The sequence below is a fragment of the Haliaeetus leucocephalus genome, unplaced genomic scaffold, assembly GCF_000737465.1.
Source record: "Haliaeetus leucocephalus isolate CR32 unplaced genomic scaffold, Haliaeetus_leucocephalus-4.0 Scaffold162, whole genome shotgun sequence".
Classification (NCBI taxonomy): Eukaryota; Metazoa; Chordata; class Aves; order Accipitriformes; family Accipitridae; genus Haliaeetus; species Haliaeetus leucocephalus.
In genome coordinates this window covers 14169833-14186861 of record NW_010972598.1, presented here as the reverse complement: position 1 = coordinate 14186861, position 17029 = coordinate 14169833, and the positions used below count along the sequence as shown (strand labels likewise).

General features: G+C 41.6%; 1 protein-coding gene across 1 annotated transcript in view; it reads right to left on the bottom strand.

The window, feature by feature from the left end:
- Positions 1 to 15366, bottom strand: part of LRRTM4 (leucine rich repeat transmembrane neuronal 4) — a 223470-nt gene extending 208104 nt beyond the window's left edge. The window contains exon 1 of the mRNA XM_010562838.1: positions 13842 to 15366. Within this exon, the coding sequence (XP_010561140.1) occupies positions 13842 to 15359 (1518 nt within the window). The 5' untranslated portion in view covers positions 15360 to 15366. The remainder of the gene's footprint in view (positions 1 to 13841) is intronic.
- Between the last annotated feature and the right edge of the window lie 1663 nt (positions 15367 to 17029).

Genomic DNA, 17029 nt, shown 5'->3' with positions numbered 1-17029 from the left:
CCTGCAATAATTTTCTTCCTACTTCTACTATCCAGGGTATGACCTGCAATTAAACTCTTGATAAAAATTTAAGAAAATAAAACTTGAAATGCAATTCTCAACATTTATACAGACCTGCAAGCACCTAGGAAGAGAACATAAGCCTTATTCATCTCGTTTTAGAGATGGCAAAAGAGAAGCACAAGGGGCCTGAATGTGCATGCCCCAAATTAATCGGCAGTCCAGTTGCAAAGGCTGAATGAAACCCAGTATGTGCAAATTCAGGCTCTTACCTGTTGTATAAAGAAGACTAACGTCCCCTTCCCTTGCAACGCTTTGGTAGCGAGGGAGAGCACAGGAAATCACGCTCGGCGTTTAACCGCTGACCTCTGCTCCATCCCTACCCCTGACCCTCCGGAGCGCGGAGCGGAGGCTGCAGCCTTCCACGGCCCCTTCCCCGCTCTCGCTTCAGCCACTCGACTGCCTTCCGCTGTCGCAGGACCCAATTAATTGATTATGATTTACACGGTCAGTAGGCTTGCACTATGGGGATCCATTTTAATTGTAGGCTTCCCAGCAAACAGGTCGGTGCTCCAAAATTGCGCACGCTCCACACAAGTGACCTAAATGAGCGGGTGATGTATGGGAGAGAGACTTAGCGTAGTGTTGCTACAATACGCCTACCGGCTCTATGGCGGCTGATGAAGGAAGGTCACGAACTGTATCAATGGCATCTGCTTCCAGAAGATGGCAACTGCCACTTTCCCCTCAAACTGCCGCTTTTTGAAACGATAAGACATTACGATCAATTATGTCGGAAACACTGTGGGAGTTGCACACAAGGAAAAAAAAATAAGTACCTAAAAATTAAGCCACTAAGTATAATATATCCACTCAGATGCATACAGTCTAAAGGATATATATGTAAACTATCTGATACATCACGCAAATTCTTTATCTGTAGCTCTTCAAAAGTAGAGCAACGGTTAATGAAAAAGTAACAGTGAAGGTTATAGCAACTGTAAATGGTAAAATAGGTTAAAAGACACCCAAGTAAGCTGGGTGCTAAGTCTGACTTTCCAAATCAAGACAGAAATATACCACTGCAAAGTATCACACAATGCCTGAGGTATAATTTAGGCACTGCTGAGAGCTAGGTAGAAGGTGGAAAGATGCGTGCTTCAAGGAGAGAACAGTGTGATGAATTGAGACAGGGAGAAAGATCTGGGCACAGAAGCAGCTCAAGAGAAGTACTACAAGATGGTTTTAAATGGAGCTTGATCCTGCATGGCATTTCAGTTATTCTTGACTGCTGAAACAACCCAGAGCTGTGCTAGCTCCGGTAAGTGTTTTGTAAATTACCCCACTCTTCTGACATCAACTTTGAATCCATCTTCAGCAGTTTATCACGCCAAATTAATGGGAGAAATAAAACTGGTACAATCCCTGGACTCAACAATGATTTTTAATTTATTACCTATAACCGGAACATTTGTTAATTCTGCAGAACAAGACAGACTTGGAATCTTTGACAAATGCCTTCACTTTTTCCTCAGCCCAATTACCAAAATCCTCTATTTACAGAAGCTCTTGAATATACTTATTCTGGAATAACACCTACCCTTCAAGAGCCTGTTCTCTTCTGGGTACACAGCTAACTGAACAAACCATTAGCAACCATATCCCCACCGTAGCGGTTCATTAATAACAGAACGATAAAATTCCATGCAGTTGAGGCCAAAACCCACCACATTTGGGGGGGTAGAGGGGGTGAAAGAGCCTTTTCTTCAGGCTGTTTGAAAGAAAGCAAGCTAAACAGGCCCTTTAGAGCTGGATGGCAGATATATAACAGCTTGTTAAATTACACTGAATAATAAAGGAAACGCAGCTTTCAGAATTCACACCGATCTTGCATAGTAACAGAATACTGAGCTTTGTTTACAAACAGTGACCTTTGCATACACAAGTCTTTTGGTGACTTTCGAGTTAATGCGAACTTTTATTACACTGCTCTAGCCTTGTGCCTTAAATGGTATTTCGTAGTATGATAAACCACTAGCATTTTTAATGCCATTACCTTGAGATCGTCACCACTGTTCCATTGAAATAAATGTGGAGCTTGTCACAGACTCCAACCTATCTCCTGGGAGGTCTCCATTTTCTCCTCTGGTCTCGGCACGCAGGAACAGGGAGTCCCTGCCCGACGGACCGGGGGGGCTCCAGCACCGAGCGAGGCAGGACCCCGAGTGAGAGATCAGCACCTGGAGACCTGGTCAGAAACAGGGCGAAAGGAACAGCAGCAGGAGAGATGTGCTGAAAATCGCTTACTGTGGCAGTTTAGACTAATATATGTTTTCCTGTAATGATTCAATTAAAATGTAATTTTCTTGAAAGCTAGGAGCGGCCCTATTTCAGTGCGCGAGCCTCCACGTGATTTTCTGGGGTTTTGTTTGTAACCGCTCTTCATTGAGCTGGATAACAGACACGGATAGCCTCAGCCACACATTACAGCTCAGATACGTCATCCTCGCAGATTAACTTAATGTCATTGTGGAGAAAGGAATGATTTTAACAGCTGGACAAGTTATTTTTCACTGTGAAGGTTACTAACCTTTGGAAGAAATTACCGGAGAAGTGGAGTTTTCTCTCTGAGTCCTCAAGTGACTCTCTGGAAGAGGCACTTTTTAGTCAAAATAAACTATTGGTTTTATAAAAAGTGTAACTTTGTGAGGTTTTGTGGCCCTTGATATACAAGAAGGCAAAGCAGATGCTAACTGCCTCTTCTCCACTTAATTTTTTTATGCGTATCAGGGTAAAATATCCCCCTCCAATCTTCATTAGACACGAGAGGTAGTGAAATACGAAATGTTATGCCTACCTTTGACTTATCACCTATGTGGAAAACTCACTGAAGCAACATTAATTCTAGTCCCTTGTCTATTACAGAAAAACAAAGAAGTCTAGACCCTGTTCGCAAAAGCTAATATAATAAATGTTTGGGAGCTAATCATAAATAGAAAAAGGTTAATCAGTTCCTCAGATTGCCGAAGCTTCATGCGCACTGGGACTCTTAATGTATTCAACTAAGAAAAGGCAGCAAAGAAAATAGTCATAGATTTTGTTTTCAAATAAAAATTTCTAATAATTCAAAATCGCCAGTAGGTTGCTTCCTTTTTTGATTTGTACAATTTGTGCTGCAACTGCAAAAACACACACACTGCCTTCATTTCCCCACTTCACTTTGCATATGACATTGATGGGGCTTTTTAAGCCAGAAGCCTAACATGTGATTTAGAGGCTCTGGGAAAGAAAATGAGAATGCTGGGGAAAAAATGGATCAGAAATCCACATTAAAATCATGCAATTTCACTGCGTTGCAGAAAACTACTGGGACAAGGAAGCACCTGAGCAGCTGTAAGTAAGTCTCTCTTGCATCTGAATATAATATAGACATTTTAAAAGAACTAAATAGGCATGTGCTAACACCACACCAAGACAAAGCAGACCACTTCAGACTGGCTTTTATGCTAGGAACAAAACAGACTCCGTAGGAGTCCCTTAAGGCTCCAGACAATACTTTTTGCTTTCATGCTAAAGCAGTAGCTAAAGCCCCAACCGTATTCTGTTCACCACCATGCAGGAAGAGAGTGAAAGGCAATCCTCCCTAGCTGACCTTCAGTGTAAGTAGATGGGAGGGCAAAGACTACGAGACGGGAGAAATTTTCAAAGATTTAAGGATTGGTTTCAATGCTCAAATTCTAATGAAAGTCAACGTGACCTTGCTTTCCTTTTTTCTTTTGACAGTCTGACAGTCTGCAATAAAATGATCTCTCCCAGCTCAGACAATAAATTAACAGCAGAGCTTAGAACGGTTCCTAAATCTTGTGGCTCCCAGCCAGAGCTGACTGGTGGATCACCTTGCTTTCCAAATTCACAAGGAGGAAGGACATCCTCCAGTCTTTGAAAGAAAGGTTGAGCTTCCTGCACAGAAGCTCTCTCCTATATATTCTTGAATCTTATTTAACTCTGAATTATGCCAGTCAGCACAACACATCTCTATACTCAAGAGTTCAAGTAAGTGGTACGTTTTCTTTGTCTAACTGGAAGAGCAAGGAGGATCCAGAGTAGCAGATGAAGATCTAGCCTTAGGTTCTTCCACAAATTAGAGCTGTAAACAGCATGCAGACCTACATTAAAGGGGAGCAATGCATATTTGCCTAATGGGATTATGCATACTGCACGCCTGAGGGTCTTGCCACTAACATCGCTTCTACCTCATTCTCACACACATGGGACAGAGCTGCTCTGAAGCTCGGGAAGATCAAGAGTCGAGTAGAGAGTTTTGGACAAAATCTTGGTCAACTTCAGTATTTGTAGCATTTTTTCCTTCTCGGTACTAAGAATGGAAAGAACTGTAATCAGAGTTTGTTTTCAAACAGTGTGTAGCCTTATTTAGGTGTTCTGCCCTTTGCCAGCTACAGCACAGCAATTACACACCTTCCCAGGTGAACACCTACCAACCACGTGGGAGCAGGAGGAAAACGACGTTAAGAACACCGAGGCTTCTGTTTCCACAAAATCTTGGATGAGACATGACATCATAGGTGGAAGTAAAATTATTGCTAAAGTGGATTAGTCTTAGGACTCGTTCTGTGTGTTCTGACATATGCTTTGTGTGTGTACGTGTATGCGTATACATGCAGACACTGAGCATCTGCCCTGACCTTCAGTACTCCTTAATACGCATTCTGTTAAATTAAATGGATAATGATGACCCAGAAAAATCACTTCTCTCATCTTCACATAATGTGAGAAGTACATGGTGATTAACTAGCCTTTAAGAATGACACTGTCAATTATTTCAGGACAATCAAATAATAGCAGAGAAATGGGAGTCTGAACAGGAACGGTGTCAGATGTACAGTTTAAACAATAGCTGTTTTGCCTGTCATTCATACCAAATTACTGCAGGAGGGGGGAAAGAAGAACTATTTATAACCTGTCAGTCTCAAGAAACCACAATTATGATGATTTAATTAACACATGGAGAGGCTTCAGGCAATCACATCGTTCTAAATTTAAGAAGTAGCACATTTCAGGCCCAAGATGATTTAGAACATTAACAAATGCTAGTTGAACCAGGGCAAGAATCTGATGGCCTTGTTGGTTCCTTTTAGAGCATCCATCACGGCACAAAGATAATCCAAATGGATGTGTTAGTGAAAGATGAGAGTAGTGAAGAATCATCTGGGGTTTCAGAGGCCATCACACAGAAGGAGAAGCTGATTTTTAATGAGAACTGAGTTTGAAAGTGAGCAAAAACACACAACTCGAGTCTCTTCATCAAAGCTACTCTACGCATTGGAAAAGTCTGGAAAAAAATTGAGTTAGGGTGTATGAGAGTGCAAGACACCAAGGGTGAGACTGACCTTCCCATGGAGAACTTGACGCTTGTACTCAGTGCCAAATAGGTCTTTCCTTGGCCTGATGCCCAGGAGTGAGTTTTAACCTGTGCACAGTGCAATCACAGAACATGGGATGGCCTTTTCACTGCACAAGACTGAGAGCTGGAGTCATCCAATAAACAGAATATTGTCAAAGGTTTCTTAAAACCTGGATTGCAGTACTCACTAGTCAACTCATTTCCTGCAAGTAAATCGCTCTTCAGGTCTCCATTTCCTCTTTCTATGCCCCATGTGTTTAGATTACCTGCTGTGTCCTATTTTCCCAGGCACAAAAAGATTCTTTCAATATTTTCATACGATGATTAAACTTGGGGTTTGTCAGCTTCTACCAAACACAAACAGTCATAGTAATAATACTACCATTACATTGAGTTTACCTTCTTTCACTTTCTAATGTCTGCTTCTTACTTGGATTAAAACACCAGTAACATACAGGAAAAGCCTACTTCTTCCATACAAGAAAAAAAAAATCTTGACCACAGTTTGCACAGAAAAAAATAATGAACCTCCTACTTTAAAACTGGTTCTTTCATTGTCTGTCAAAAACTGGAGCTCGAGATTGCTTTTTCTACAACGTATATTTATATCAGTATGCAGTTGGAAGCATTGTGCACACACCCAATGAATGTATCAAAAGATCTTTGTACACTACATAATTACTAAGCTCTGCCTGTTGCGATGAAGAACATGCCACATTCCCACAATACATCTAATACAAAGTGACTTAACAACCATCTAATTTTTCTCCCGATGTAACACTTTTGCAATGCGGTTGAAATGTTCAGACGGAAAAGACAATGTACTTATATATGACAAAAGAACTTTAAAAATTCAGTATCAAATCAAGATTAAGGTCAGTCTTTTCCATTTAGGTCTTCACATAAAGAAAACACATACCCCATATACAAGCACACAACATCAACGGTCCACCTTTGATCACAAACAAACTGATCATGCCAGTTTTCCCCACAGGCTAAAACCAGAAATATTATTTTTCTTTTTATTGTTGCATATTTCAGAGGAAACTGAATGGTGATGGTGAAAGAACAGAAAAAAAAGGAACCTTCACAGCAAAGAGCTGTTGCGTAAGATTGTGATCTACATGATAGAGGAAGTAAAAATTAGGATAATGTTACTTATCTGATGAGTTTTGAGAACTTCAGATAAAAAGTACTATGCAAAAAAGTCCATGATTTTTGCCACACAAAGGATAGAAAATAAAGAAGAGAAGTTCTAGCATCCTCACAAAGTCCTGTCATTTTCTGTAGGAAGTTGCCCGCTGACAGAGACACAGCCTTGGACCACAAAGCTTTTGGGAAAGACTCTGGCTTGCTGGCATCCGTGGACTTCTCATACTCTAGCCAATTACATTTAAATGTATCTAAAGAACCACAAAAATAATTTTAAAAATGGCTTGCATGTATCGATCTATACTTGAACTAAGAAACAATGGTGGAGATTTTGCTGCAGCTAGAATATACTCCAGATGGTGACAGATTATAGATGATCGACATTTTCTGGCCTTTCTTGCCTTCCCCATCCTTGCAGGTGGAACAATTCCCATTCAAGCGCCCATGACAACAGTATGACTGATGTACCTACCAGGAAGAGCTTTCTATTTCCTTGTGACTTAAAAAGGCAAAGACAAAACAAATTCATTAGCCCAAGAAGCCGATGTTCCCATAAAGTAACACCCTCTCGTGCCATCCTTTCGCCGCACACTCTGGCTTCTAGCAAAGTTGGAATTTTGCAGCTAGGAACAGAGACAACAGATTTTCCCAGGAAATCCCTCGGAATTGATCCAGTCATCTCTTTGTGTAGATGGAGAGATCTACAAGCAATCTAAGCTTATTTGGCTGCACAACAGGCAGATGTGATAAAAGCTGATTAGTGTCAAAAATGTTTACTGCTGCAGCCCATCTGTGTTCAGTCCTAAAATACCTGGCTTGAAATGACCAAATACCAGGATGTTAGTAGTGCTATAAACACAAATCACACAAGAATTTTTTTGTCAAAATGTTTACAACACAGATAGCGTGACAGAGGGCTGCACGCTCCTGTAAGCCAAGCAGCTCCTGCTAGAAAAGCATGCGACCTCCTGAACGTAACAGGTAGACCAGCTCGATGGAAGTAACACACCTGCACAGCCGAGCCCTGAAGCGTAGTCCCAAAGGCTTTGAAACGTATAGGTCTCTTCCACCAGGCGCAGATCGGCTGCCAAAAGGAGTACGTGTGTAGGAGCATCGCTGTCAAGAAGCGGAGTAAACCAGCACGTACGCAGCTCTGGTTATTTCCAGCACCCCGACCAGCTCAGATCGCTCTGTGCTCTAACAGCCTGGGTAGTTTAGGCAACAGTCTTAACATCAAGAATCAGGTCAACTCTATTATTCTGGAGGAGAGTTTAAGGAACATTTCTGGCAGCGGGATACTTACTAATAAGATTGTTTGCCCCTTTTAGAGCGTGGGGCTTTTTAAAAAAATTTTTTTGGTGTGTGTGTTTAAAAGGAAAAAACAACAAATGAATAGGTTCAACAGATTTCTTCGCTCTTTCTGTTAGCGTTCTCCCTCCTGGCATGAGCTACATAATGGACTAAAATCGATTTTTTTTCTCCTTCTTAAAATACTGGCAGCACATCACAGAGTCTGAGCAAAAGCAGAAGAAGGGGTGACAGAAAGGAAGAGAGAGATGGAGAGGGCAAACTGCATCTGTCACAACTCCAGCAACGCAGGAATCCTTCATAGGGCCTGAGCAACGATTATAATAGGAATACTCCTATTTTCTTCTCTTGTACAAAGCTTTTACAATGCAGCATCCTCTCCATTTGAACAGTCCTCGCTGTGTGTAACTCAAACCATGAAGTTTCTAGAAAGTGGCAAAATTAGGGGATTAGAAAAAGAGGTGATGAGAAGGACTGCTAGTCCATCAGTTACCCTCCCGCCTGGATATTGTGTTTAAGACTATGAATCCTCAGTGCAATTTCAGAGTTCTGTCAATTAACTGTCAGCCTCTGGATGAGACCTAGTGGAGCAAACGTAATGCCTAAAATGTGGTTAGGAAAGTTCCCAGGCTTAAGTGAAAATCTGAGATGCGGGTTCAGCTTCTTCCTTTGCCACTGATGATCTGCATTATCTCAGAGCAAATCACTTTCAAGGTCTCAGCAGCACCTGTACTGCAAGACCAAATTTTAGACAAGCTAATCTCTCACCCAGGCACCTGAATAAGGATTGAGTAAGACTTTCAGAAGTGTTCAGCATCCTTCTGCAGCTCCCTTTTCAAATTTACAACCAGTGTCTCAATTGCTGCTGATGCACAGCTGGCTGACTTCTTCCGGAAATACAGGCAGTCATTTTGGGAAATCTCACACTTTACAAGTGCTGAGCCCAGGAAAATTTGCCCCCGTGCATTTATTGCTACATCACTAGTACTGCTAGAGCACAACTTTCTGTATAGTGACATTATACTCGCAGTAACAAGTATGCAATGCTAATGAAGCCTCTGAATGGTAACAAAACGCAAATTTCTACCTTTGGTCCTAATCCTGAAGACATTTCTAAAATTTACTTTCTCCTCAAACCTCTCACTGGCCCTGTGCCTAAAAGACTTCACCTCTGAGCCACTTCTGACATATTTCTTCCAGATATACTGCATGGAGGAAAAGAGCTATCAGCTTAGCCTTTGCTTACTCTCCCAATACAAATACAGTGCTTATGACAGCATTTCATTAGATTGATTCACCCTTCAGTTTACAACTCAAGCAAGAATTTAAGGTCGATCTATAATCACAAAGAGGTGAAGAAAGAGAGGCAGAGAAGGAGCCATAGCAGAGAAGGATTACGAGATAGCTAACTTAACAATGCCCATCCTACCATATTCCCAAACAGAGTCACTAGGAGAACAACCACACCACTTTGTCCCTAAAGTGATGACAGCAGGCTATCCACTTAACAACTACTGCTTCTCATCCTCCTCACTCATCACCTCCCATAGTCTTCTCTTTGTAAAGCACTACCTGTGGAATCACCTTCCTTTTGCATTCCCCCAAGCTATGACAAACTTACACCTCTGCCATGAAATCCTTGCTGAGTATTCCTTATAAAAACATCAGGCTGATGACCAAAGCAAATATGATCACTGCTCTTAAAAAAGAAGAATTCTGCCAATCATTGAATGATTTCTCTCATGAGCTCGTAACACCCCACAAGCTCACGCTTAGCCCCTGGGCAGCCCTTCCAGCGTTGAGTTATAAAACCACAAACGCCCTCGCTGAACTGGAACCTTAGACTGAGTAGTATCTGGGCCACAGAGATTATTTTCTTTTTCCTTTTTGCATCTTGTTCAAAACAACACAGTAATGGTGTTTAATAAATAAATAATAAACACCAGTGGCATGTCAACATTTCCTTTTAAATTAGGCTCAAAAGGAGGAGGTCAACAGCAGCCCACCAAGTCTGCATATGCTGCATTCCTTTATCAATCTATTTCTTCCCACTGGCAAGAGGGGAGGAAGCAGAATTCAAAGTGAACATAATTTTGTGTGACTGATTTAGCATGTATGAATACAAGTGACAACCGCCCTGGTTTTCACTCCAATGCACCATAACAGCAGAGATGTACTTGCATGTGAACAGGTGGGCTTGTTTGTCAAGCGCTGGGGTATGGTTAGACATTGAGAAGCAAAAGTGTAAAAAGTAACCTCGCAGGGTCCGTGTCAATCGTCTCTCAAAGGGCTTCACATCAACTGTGCTCAGTTAACACAGAAAAGATGTTCACTTGGTTGGTTGGTTGTTGTTTGCTTTGTAACTGCCAGCCTGAGAAACAGGAGATGAATAACCTTCCAGTAGAAAGAAGGAAACATTTTTGTAGCAATGTTCCTTCTCCCCATATACCTTCATAGTGTGCTATACACAGATATTCTGTATGCGATACGTATGAAATACATAATATTATAGCTTGGTTTATGAAATTGCTTTTTATGGCTCTCAGATCTTCAGCAAATGTACAAATAAATATGAACGAGAGAGGGAATAAGATGCACATGCACAAAGCAAAGCAAATACCAAAACGAGATAGCAGCAGTCTGCTAACTGGATGGCGAGAGCCAAAATCATAAGCATCCAGTTATTTTAGAAACCCTTGCCAATAGACTAAATAGAATACCATAGGCCAGGTGTCAGTGATTATAATCCCACTGATGCCAAGAGAGTTGCTCCCATTTACAGCAAGCCTGACTTTGGCTCTCTCTCTGTAGGACAAGAAATAATTCATAAAGCATGGACTGGAAAAAGCAGCGATACAAACCATACCTGCAACTCCCCTACTTGCAGTATAAGGACCCAATGCAGGGCAGCTCTCGTATGCCTGTGTTGCTTTGCTGTATGCTAGAAACCTCACTGAACTTAACAACAAACACCAGCCCTGCTCACATGCGTAGCTGCTGTGAAAAAAAGAACCTGCATAAACTTCTAAGTGTGTTATTTCAAGGCCAGTTCTGCCATGGAAGACAAGTGGTTCATGGATGAGATGAGCTGGATACTTCTAAAACCAAAATCATCACTGTCAACTTAACAGGGCACGCTTACACAGCCTGAGGCCACGCTCAGAAACCATTCGTTACCAGCCAAGTACCAGCAACAGAGTACGCTCAGGCATCTTCCCCAGGTTGAAATGGAACTAAGCCATTATTTCTTTCCTGAAAGACACACACAATTTTTGGACAACTTAGCTCCTTACAGGCGTGTGTGGGGGTAGACGTGTGAAAGCAGACAATCATTTGAAAAATATTACTGAAAAAAGTACAATCGGTAAACTCATAAGCAATGAATTCTGAAAGGTCGCCTGCCTTCATTTTGATAACCAGACACACTTCTCCGCTCTGAGTGGTCCTTTCTGGGAGAAACCTCAGGCTGAGCACAGTGAATGAGCAAGTCAGACCGACAGGAAGACGGGCCTGAGCTATGTCTCACTTGTACGAATTAATAGTTTTCCCATAAGTATGTACATCTGGGTAAATTAGTAAATAATGAGATGTTCCATTTTCTTTTTTAACTCCCCAAACATAAAACCTTTCCACTGCTGAAGACACTACAAGGATTTTTTTTCTTACCATTTTTAAGTACTGTACAGTGCATATCTATCCTTTTGCAAGTGGAACCTTGTAGCTATGGAGACGAAGAATGTTAAATCCAAGCTGAAGATAGTATTTCAGTGGGTGCTTATGGTTGCTACATGTGCCTTCAATGATCTGCTGTTTTCTGTCTCCTGAAGTCTTCTGTACTAATAGCCAAGGCATACTAAATCACCACGCAAATACAGAGTGTACTTTATACCAGTCACAGCCCGGGACAGCACTATCATGTTCAGTACAGTCTTTCTGATTTACACCGTGACCAAGAATCCCACAGACAACACGATAAACAGTTTGAGTTCTGCAAAGTTGCGCAGCAGCTTAACCTGAACAGAGTAGCGGAATAAAATTGTTCTGGTAGTGCGATAGCACCTGGAAACCAGGTGAACTGGGGTCCCCTTGTGTTTAAGGCTGTGTGTAACAATTGACATCAATAGGAAGAAATTATGCTACATTGACCTTCTGTTACGGACCTGGAAGGACTCTTCAACTTCTTATTTATCTGCCATAATCCAAATAATCCAAATTTCTCCCAAACAACATCACATATTCCCTGTCTTCTGTGCACTACGATCGTGATCCAAATTCCGTTACAGATTATGGTTTCATTACATGCACTTTCAGTTACGGCATGCAGATTCAGCTGTCTTCCATATCATCTTGGTGTAAATTAAACAGCATTTTATTCAAGCTAATGAAACTTCGGTGGTGTTAAACTTGGGCATGAAGAGGAGACAGCCTTTCAGGTCAAATTAATGCTCCTTGTGACAGCCAGTGAAAATCAAAATAACTTTGTTAGCATCACTTACTTTTTTTTGTATACTGCTAGCAGGAAAAAAGAAAAAAACCCACACCTTCATTCACACGGTACTGGTAGAAATGACAAGGGTATGACAGGTGGTTTTCTTTTTTGAAGACAACACTGCTCCAGAGAAAGCAACCCCAAAACATACCCTTTTTTTTCTTCCTTCCCCTTAGCTCTGTGGTCCAAAATCATCTAGGGAATTCAGGTGCAAAATATGAAATATCTTAAAGATGCCCTATTGTCAGAAAGTGAAAACATCCACTTTTTAAAAAATCAGGATCCTAGAACTGCAGCCTGCTCAACACTGCTGAACTTTTAACACACCTTTCATACTACCTGGCTGTCAAAGACATTGGTCAAAATCTACCATAGTCAAATCCAATTTGCATAAATGGAGATGAACAAGTTTCAACAGGCACATTAAGCACTCTCAGGTAGGATGTCCACAACCAAGGAAGCAAAATCAACCTTAGTCCCCTCATACCACATCACGTGCAGGATTAAGTAACAAGTACTGAAATGTAATTGCGCAAATCCTCCTCACCAGGTATAAATAAGCAATGGCAGTCACAAGTAAAAACATTTCTTACATACGCATTAATAGAGTCATTGACAATACGGCAATGAAAAAAACACAGTATTTTCTTGCCAAAGCTGAACAACAGACAAAAGAAGCACTGAGAGCTTTTCCTATTTTTATTTCCCATGTTGCTGAGTCAAAATCATAACATGGCCTTAAGCGCGTGAAGCTCTTGACTCCAGTAGAGTCGTCTCTCAAGCTAAGCCTTCACCGATCACTAAAATGAAATAAAAAACCCCCAAGAATCCCCTTCTCCCAACCCAGATATTTGCAAATGTCCTGTTTGACTTGGGGCCTTTACAAGGCTCAAGCTCAGAAGAGCGAGTAAGGCAGCTTGTGTGTTCCTGCTTCTCCAGGAAAACACCCAAGTGCCTAACTCTAAGGTGATGCTGCAGTCCTGTTGTCCCCCGGTTTACTTGTGAACCAGACAGATAACGCAGAAAATCTTTGGCATTATCTTTAAACAGGCCATAAACCCCTCAAGATTTGGCATGGGGTCTGGAGTAAAGCAGTTTCCGTATTTATTTTTAAACCAGAAAAGGTTCTTAAACTCCTCTGTTTCTACCAATACCTTAAAAAAGAGACTCGCTCGTAGCCACTGCTAATAAAATGGGTGCAAACAGGAGAAGAACAACGCTCCAGATGCCTTTATCATAGTTGTTTACTTTGACTTCATCTATTTTTTTTATAAGTCTGAATTATTCAAAATAATCACCATCACTTCCCCGAGTGTTGTTATTTAATGAGATAAGCTTTCATACTGAGCAAACCCAAAAGCAAAAGAATCTCATTAATCTTTCTAGCGTTTAGAGACACCTCAAGAGCTTCAAACATTTACCTCGCCTTCCCAGCAGCTGAAATGGTTTTAGGAGGATCATGGTTCATACCTCACATTCCCTGGAGCCAGAGATGGTATACGTGCAGGGCCCAGATCCATTAACCGATACATCCATGGTCTCAGAGTTTGTTGGCTTGTAGTCCACGTAATACTCCTGTAAAGGGGAGTTCATTTGCCTTTCAGACTCTCGGGCCTTTTTCCTGCGCCTCTTCATGAGCGAGTGCTGCTGGAGCTGTTTCATGCTGGCTGGATAGCGCTTCCACGACACGTAGATAACCAACAAAATCATGGCCACGGAAAGAAAGAGGGCCACGCTCCCAGCGATGATTTTGTGAAAGGAAACGTGCTCATACTCTGGTTCCACTCCAGGTGTTGGGAGGTCTGCAGAAGGGCTTGGCATAACAGACGTCGGCTGGTTGCTTTCAAGTTTGGAAACGGTGGGTTTAGGAATGAAGACAGGTCTCGGGGGGGTTTTGGGTGGCTGGTACGATCTCTCAGTAACCACCACCTGGATTTCAGCACAGATATTATATGTTTCCACAGCATCGCTCACTTTTTCACCCTGGATATGTTTAGGGCCTGCACATATCATAGTGCTCTCTTTATTTCCCTTGAAGTTCTTAAGCCAAGTAAACAGAGGGCAAATGCTTCGAGTACATTCCCACATATTTCCGGACAGAGTGATGGAGATGAGCGAGATCCACGTATTGATGGTCTCCTGAGAGATGTTGGTGAGTTTGTTGGAATCCAGGTTCAGCTTTTGCAGGTTGGGGAGGCACTGGAAGGTCCCAGGCTCTATCCCTGTAATGTCATTTCCTGATAAATCCAAGTTGTGCAAGGAACTCCAAGTCCACGTTAACCCTTGGCTAATAGACCGGATCCTATTCCACTGCAAATAGATCGAGCGAAGGTTGAAGAGGCGTGGAAAGTGGGCAAAATTGATCTTAGAAAACTGGTTGTGCTCCAAGTGGAGCTCTGTCAACTTCAAAAGGCCAGCGAAAGCATTACGGGATAAGCTCCGCAGGCGGTTGTAGCCCAAATCCAGAAAGTCAAGGTTGCGGCAGTCTTGGAAAACTCGGATCGGCACCGTTTTCAGCGAGTTAGACCGCAAATGCAAGATCAAGAGTTTACGAAGGCCCTTGAACTGCTCAGACTGCAACACCTGCAACTTGTTGTAAGAGAGGTCCAGATTGCGGAGGTTGGGGACTGGGTGAAATGTTTTGTTGTGCAGATGGGTAATTTTGTTGGAGCTTAGAATTAATTCCTTCAGCCTGCGGATCCCCTGAAATGCATCCTCATCCACGGAGCTGATGTAATTATGGTCAAGATAAAGCCATATGAGCTGATTCAGGCCCGCAAACTGATTTGATTTAAGCTTCTGAATGCTGTTGTACCGTAACGATAAGCCTTGAGACCCTCCAGAAATATTCTGAGGGATGTCTCTGAACGCATGAGATTCGCAGTACACAATCTTGCCATCGCATCTGCAGTTCTTGGGGCAAGCTCGCTGAGCCCCCGCAAGCATAACAAACAGCACCATAGGAAGTAGCACTAACAACACACTCATGCCTCTCAGCTGCTTAATTAAATGGAAACCTACAATATTAAAGAGAAAACAAATGTGCATTGTAAAGCTATTAAGATAAATCGCCAACAGATTACTAACGTCAATGGGGTTTCTAATAAAGCATTAGTGAAGCAGCGGATTTTGAAGACAACCTGTTTGCCTCCTGTCTTGCACTTTTTGTCGTGCAAATTCCTGTCCTTTGAGTTTCTGGCTTGCTACCTCTCCTACCCCGCACCATCACCAGTACTACTCTTGTTATTCAATTACTTTTGTGTGATTTATGATCCCTTAGAAGGACCAAGAGCCTGTTCTCTATTCGCTTTTCTCCTGTACATCATCTCTCAGTGTAGCTGGTATATCCTTATCGCTAGATGCTGAGGTTTTAACAATAAACATATTTGTCAAGTCACTGTGCTGAATGCTCCATAGTGCTGGAAAGGAAATGAGCCAAAGCTTCTGGTATTTATGTGCTGCTAAACGTGTTCCTTAATAGAAGCAATTGCAAGTCCAATTCCTCCAAAAATTACTGCAAAAAGTGAGAAATCTACCTGTCATTAAGTTTGATCCATCTTTAAAACGTGTTTATTGTAAAATTAGACGCTAAGTAAAGGCTTTACTTTTTTGCACCGACTGATTTGGTTTTAAGAGTAGGTTTAAGTAGGTTTACTCATTATCTTTATGTCCCTAAAATACGTAAATAGATGCACGGAAACGAAGTTCAACCCTATAGAGATGTATACCGTATGACACTAGTATGGGACCCCAAAACCACGATAATGGTAGAGACATATTTCTTTCAAATGAATCATAGTCTTAACACATATTCATTTAAAGTTATCGACATGCAGCTGAATACCTAAGCATTTACTATTTTGTATGTACATAATATACTCTGTGAAAATAATACACACAAATACTTACATATAAACACTGCCTTAGGAGCAGCAAAACACAGAAAGTTTAAGGGATATATTTCTATTTCAACTCCCCTCTCTCTTCCACAGCTCTACTGATTTTAAGATTCTGCATTTGAGATGTCAAATTTATCATATAGTAGCAGTGCTGTTATGTGAGGACAGGCGCATTTTCCACATTCTTTGAATAATTATGAAAGGGGGTGGAGGGGTTGTCAGAAAACCCAACATACATACGCACGCTTTCCTTAGCCTGTAATAATTTTAGGACTGGTGCCTCTGTCCAGAGTTGCAATCTTGCTAAGAATTAAAATGCACTCTTCCAACAGGAAATATTTTAAGGGCCGGTATCTCCTCTATAAATAATTACTTTCTTATTTGTCACACACACAAAACCAACCCTGTGCTGCAGTTATTTAATCCAATTTTAAGCCAAGGGGCAATCTGCAAAATAATTCCTAATCTAAAATGCCCCTGACTATGTGTCTCTGCCTTTCACTTTAATTGTTAGATTTTTAATTTAAATCCTCATCTTTTGCTACTGCCTATGTGCCAGCAGCAGCCAGCTAGAAATATGTTCTGGCTGTTACAGACTTGGGGGTTGGGGGGGGGGGAGGAAGGAAGGAAATAAACCTGTCACACTTGAAAAAATAAGACTGGCAAATGACTGCTGGAAATCTAGCAGCAATATTAGGGGTATCTTTTCAAAGACCAAACAAGCCTTTTCAAAACCACCTATACAAGAAAATCACCCCC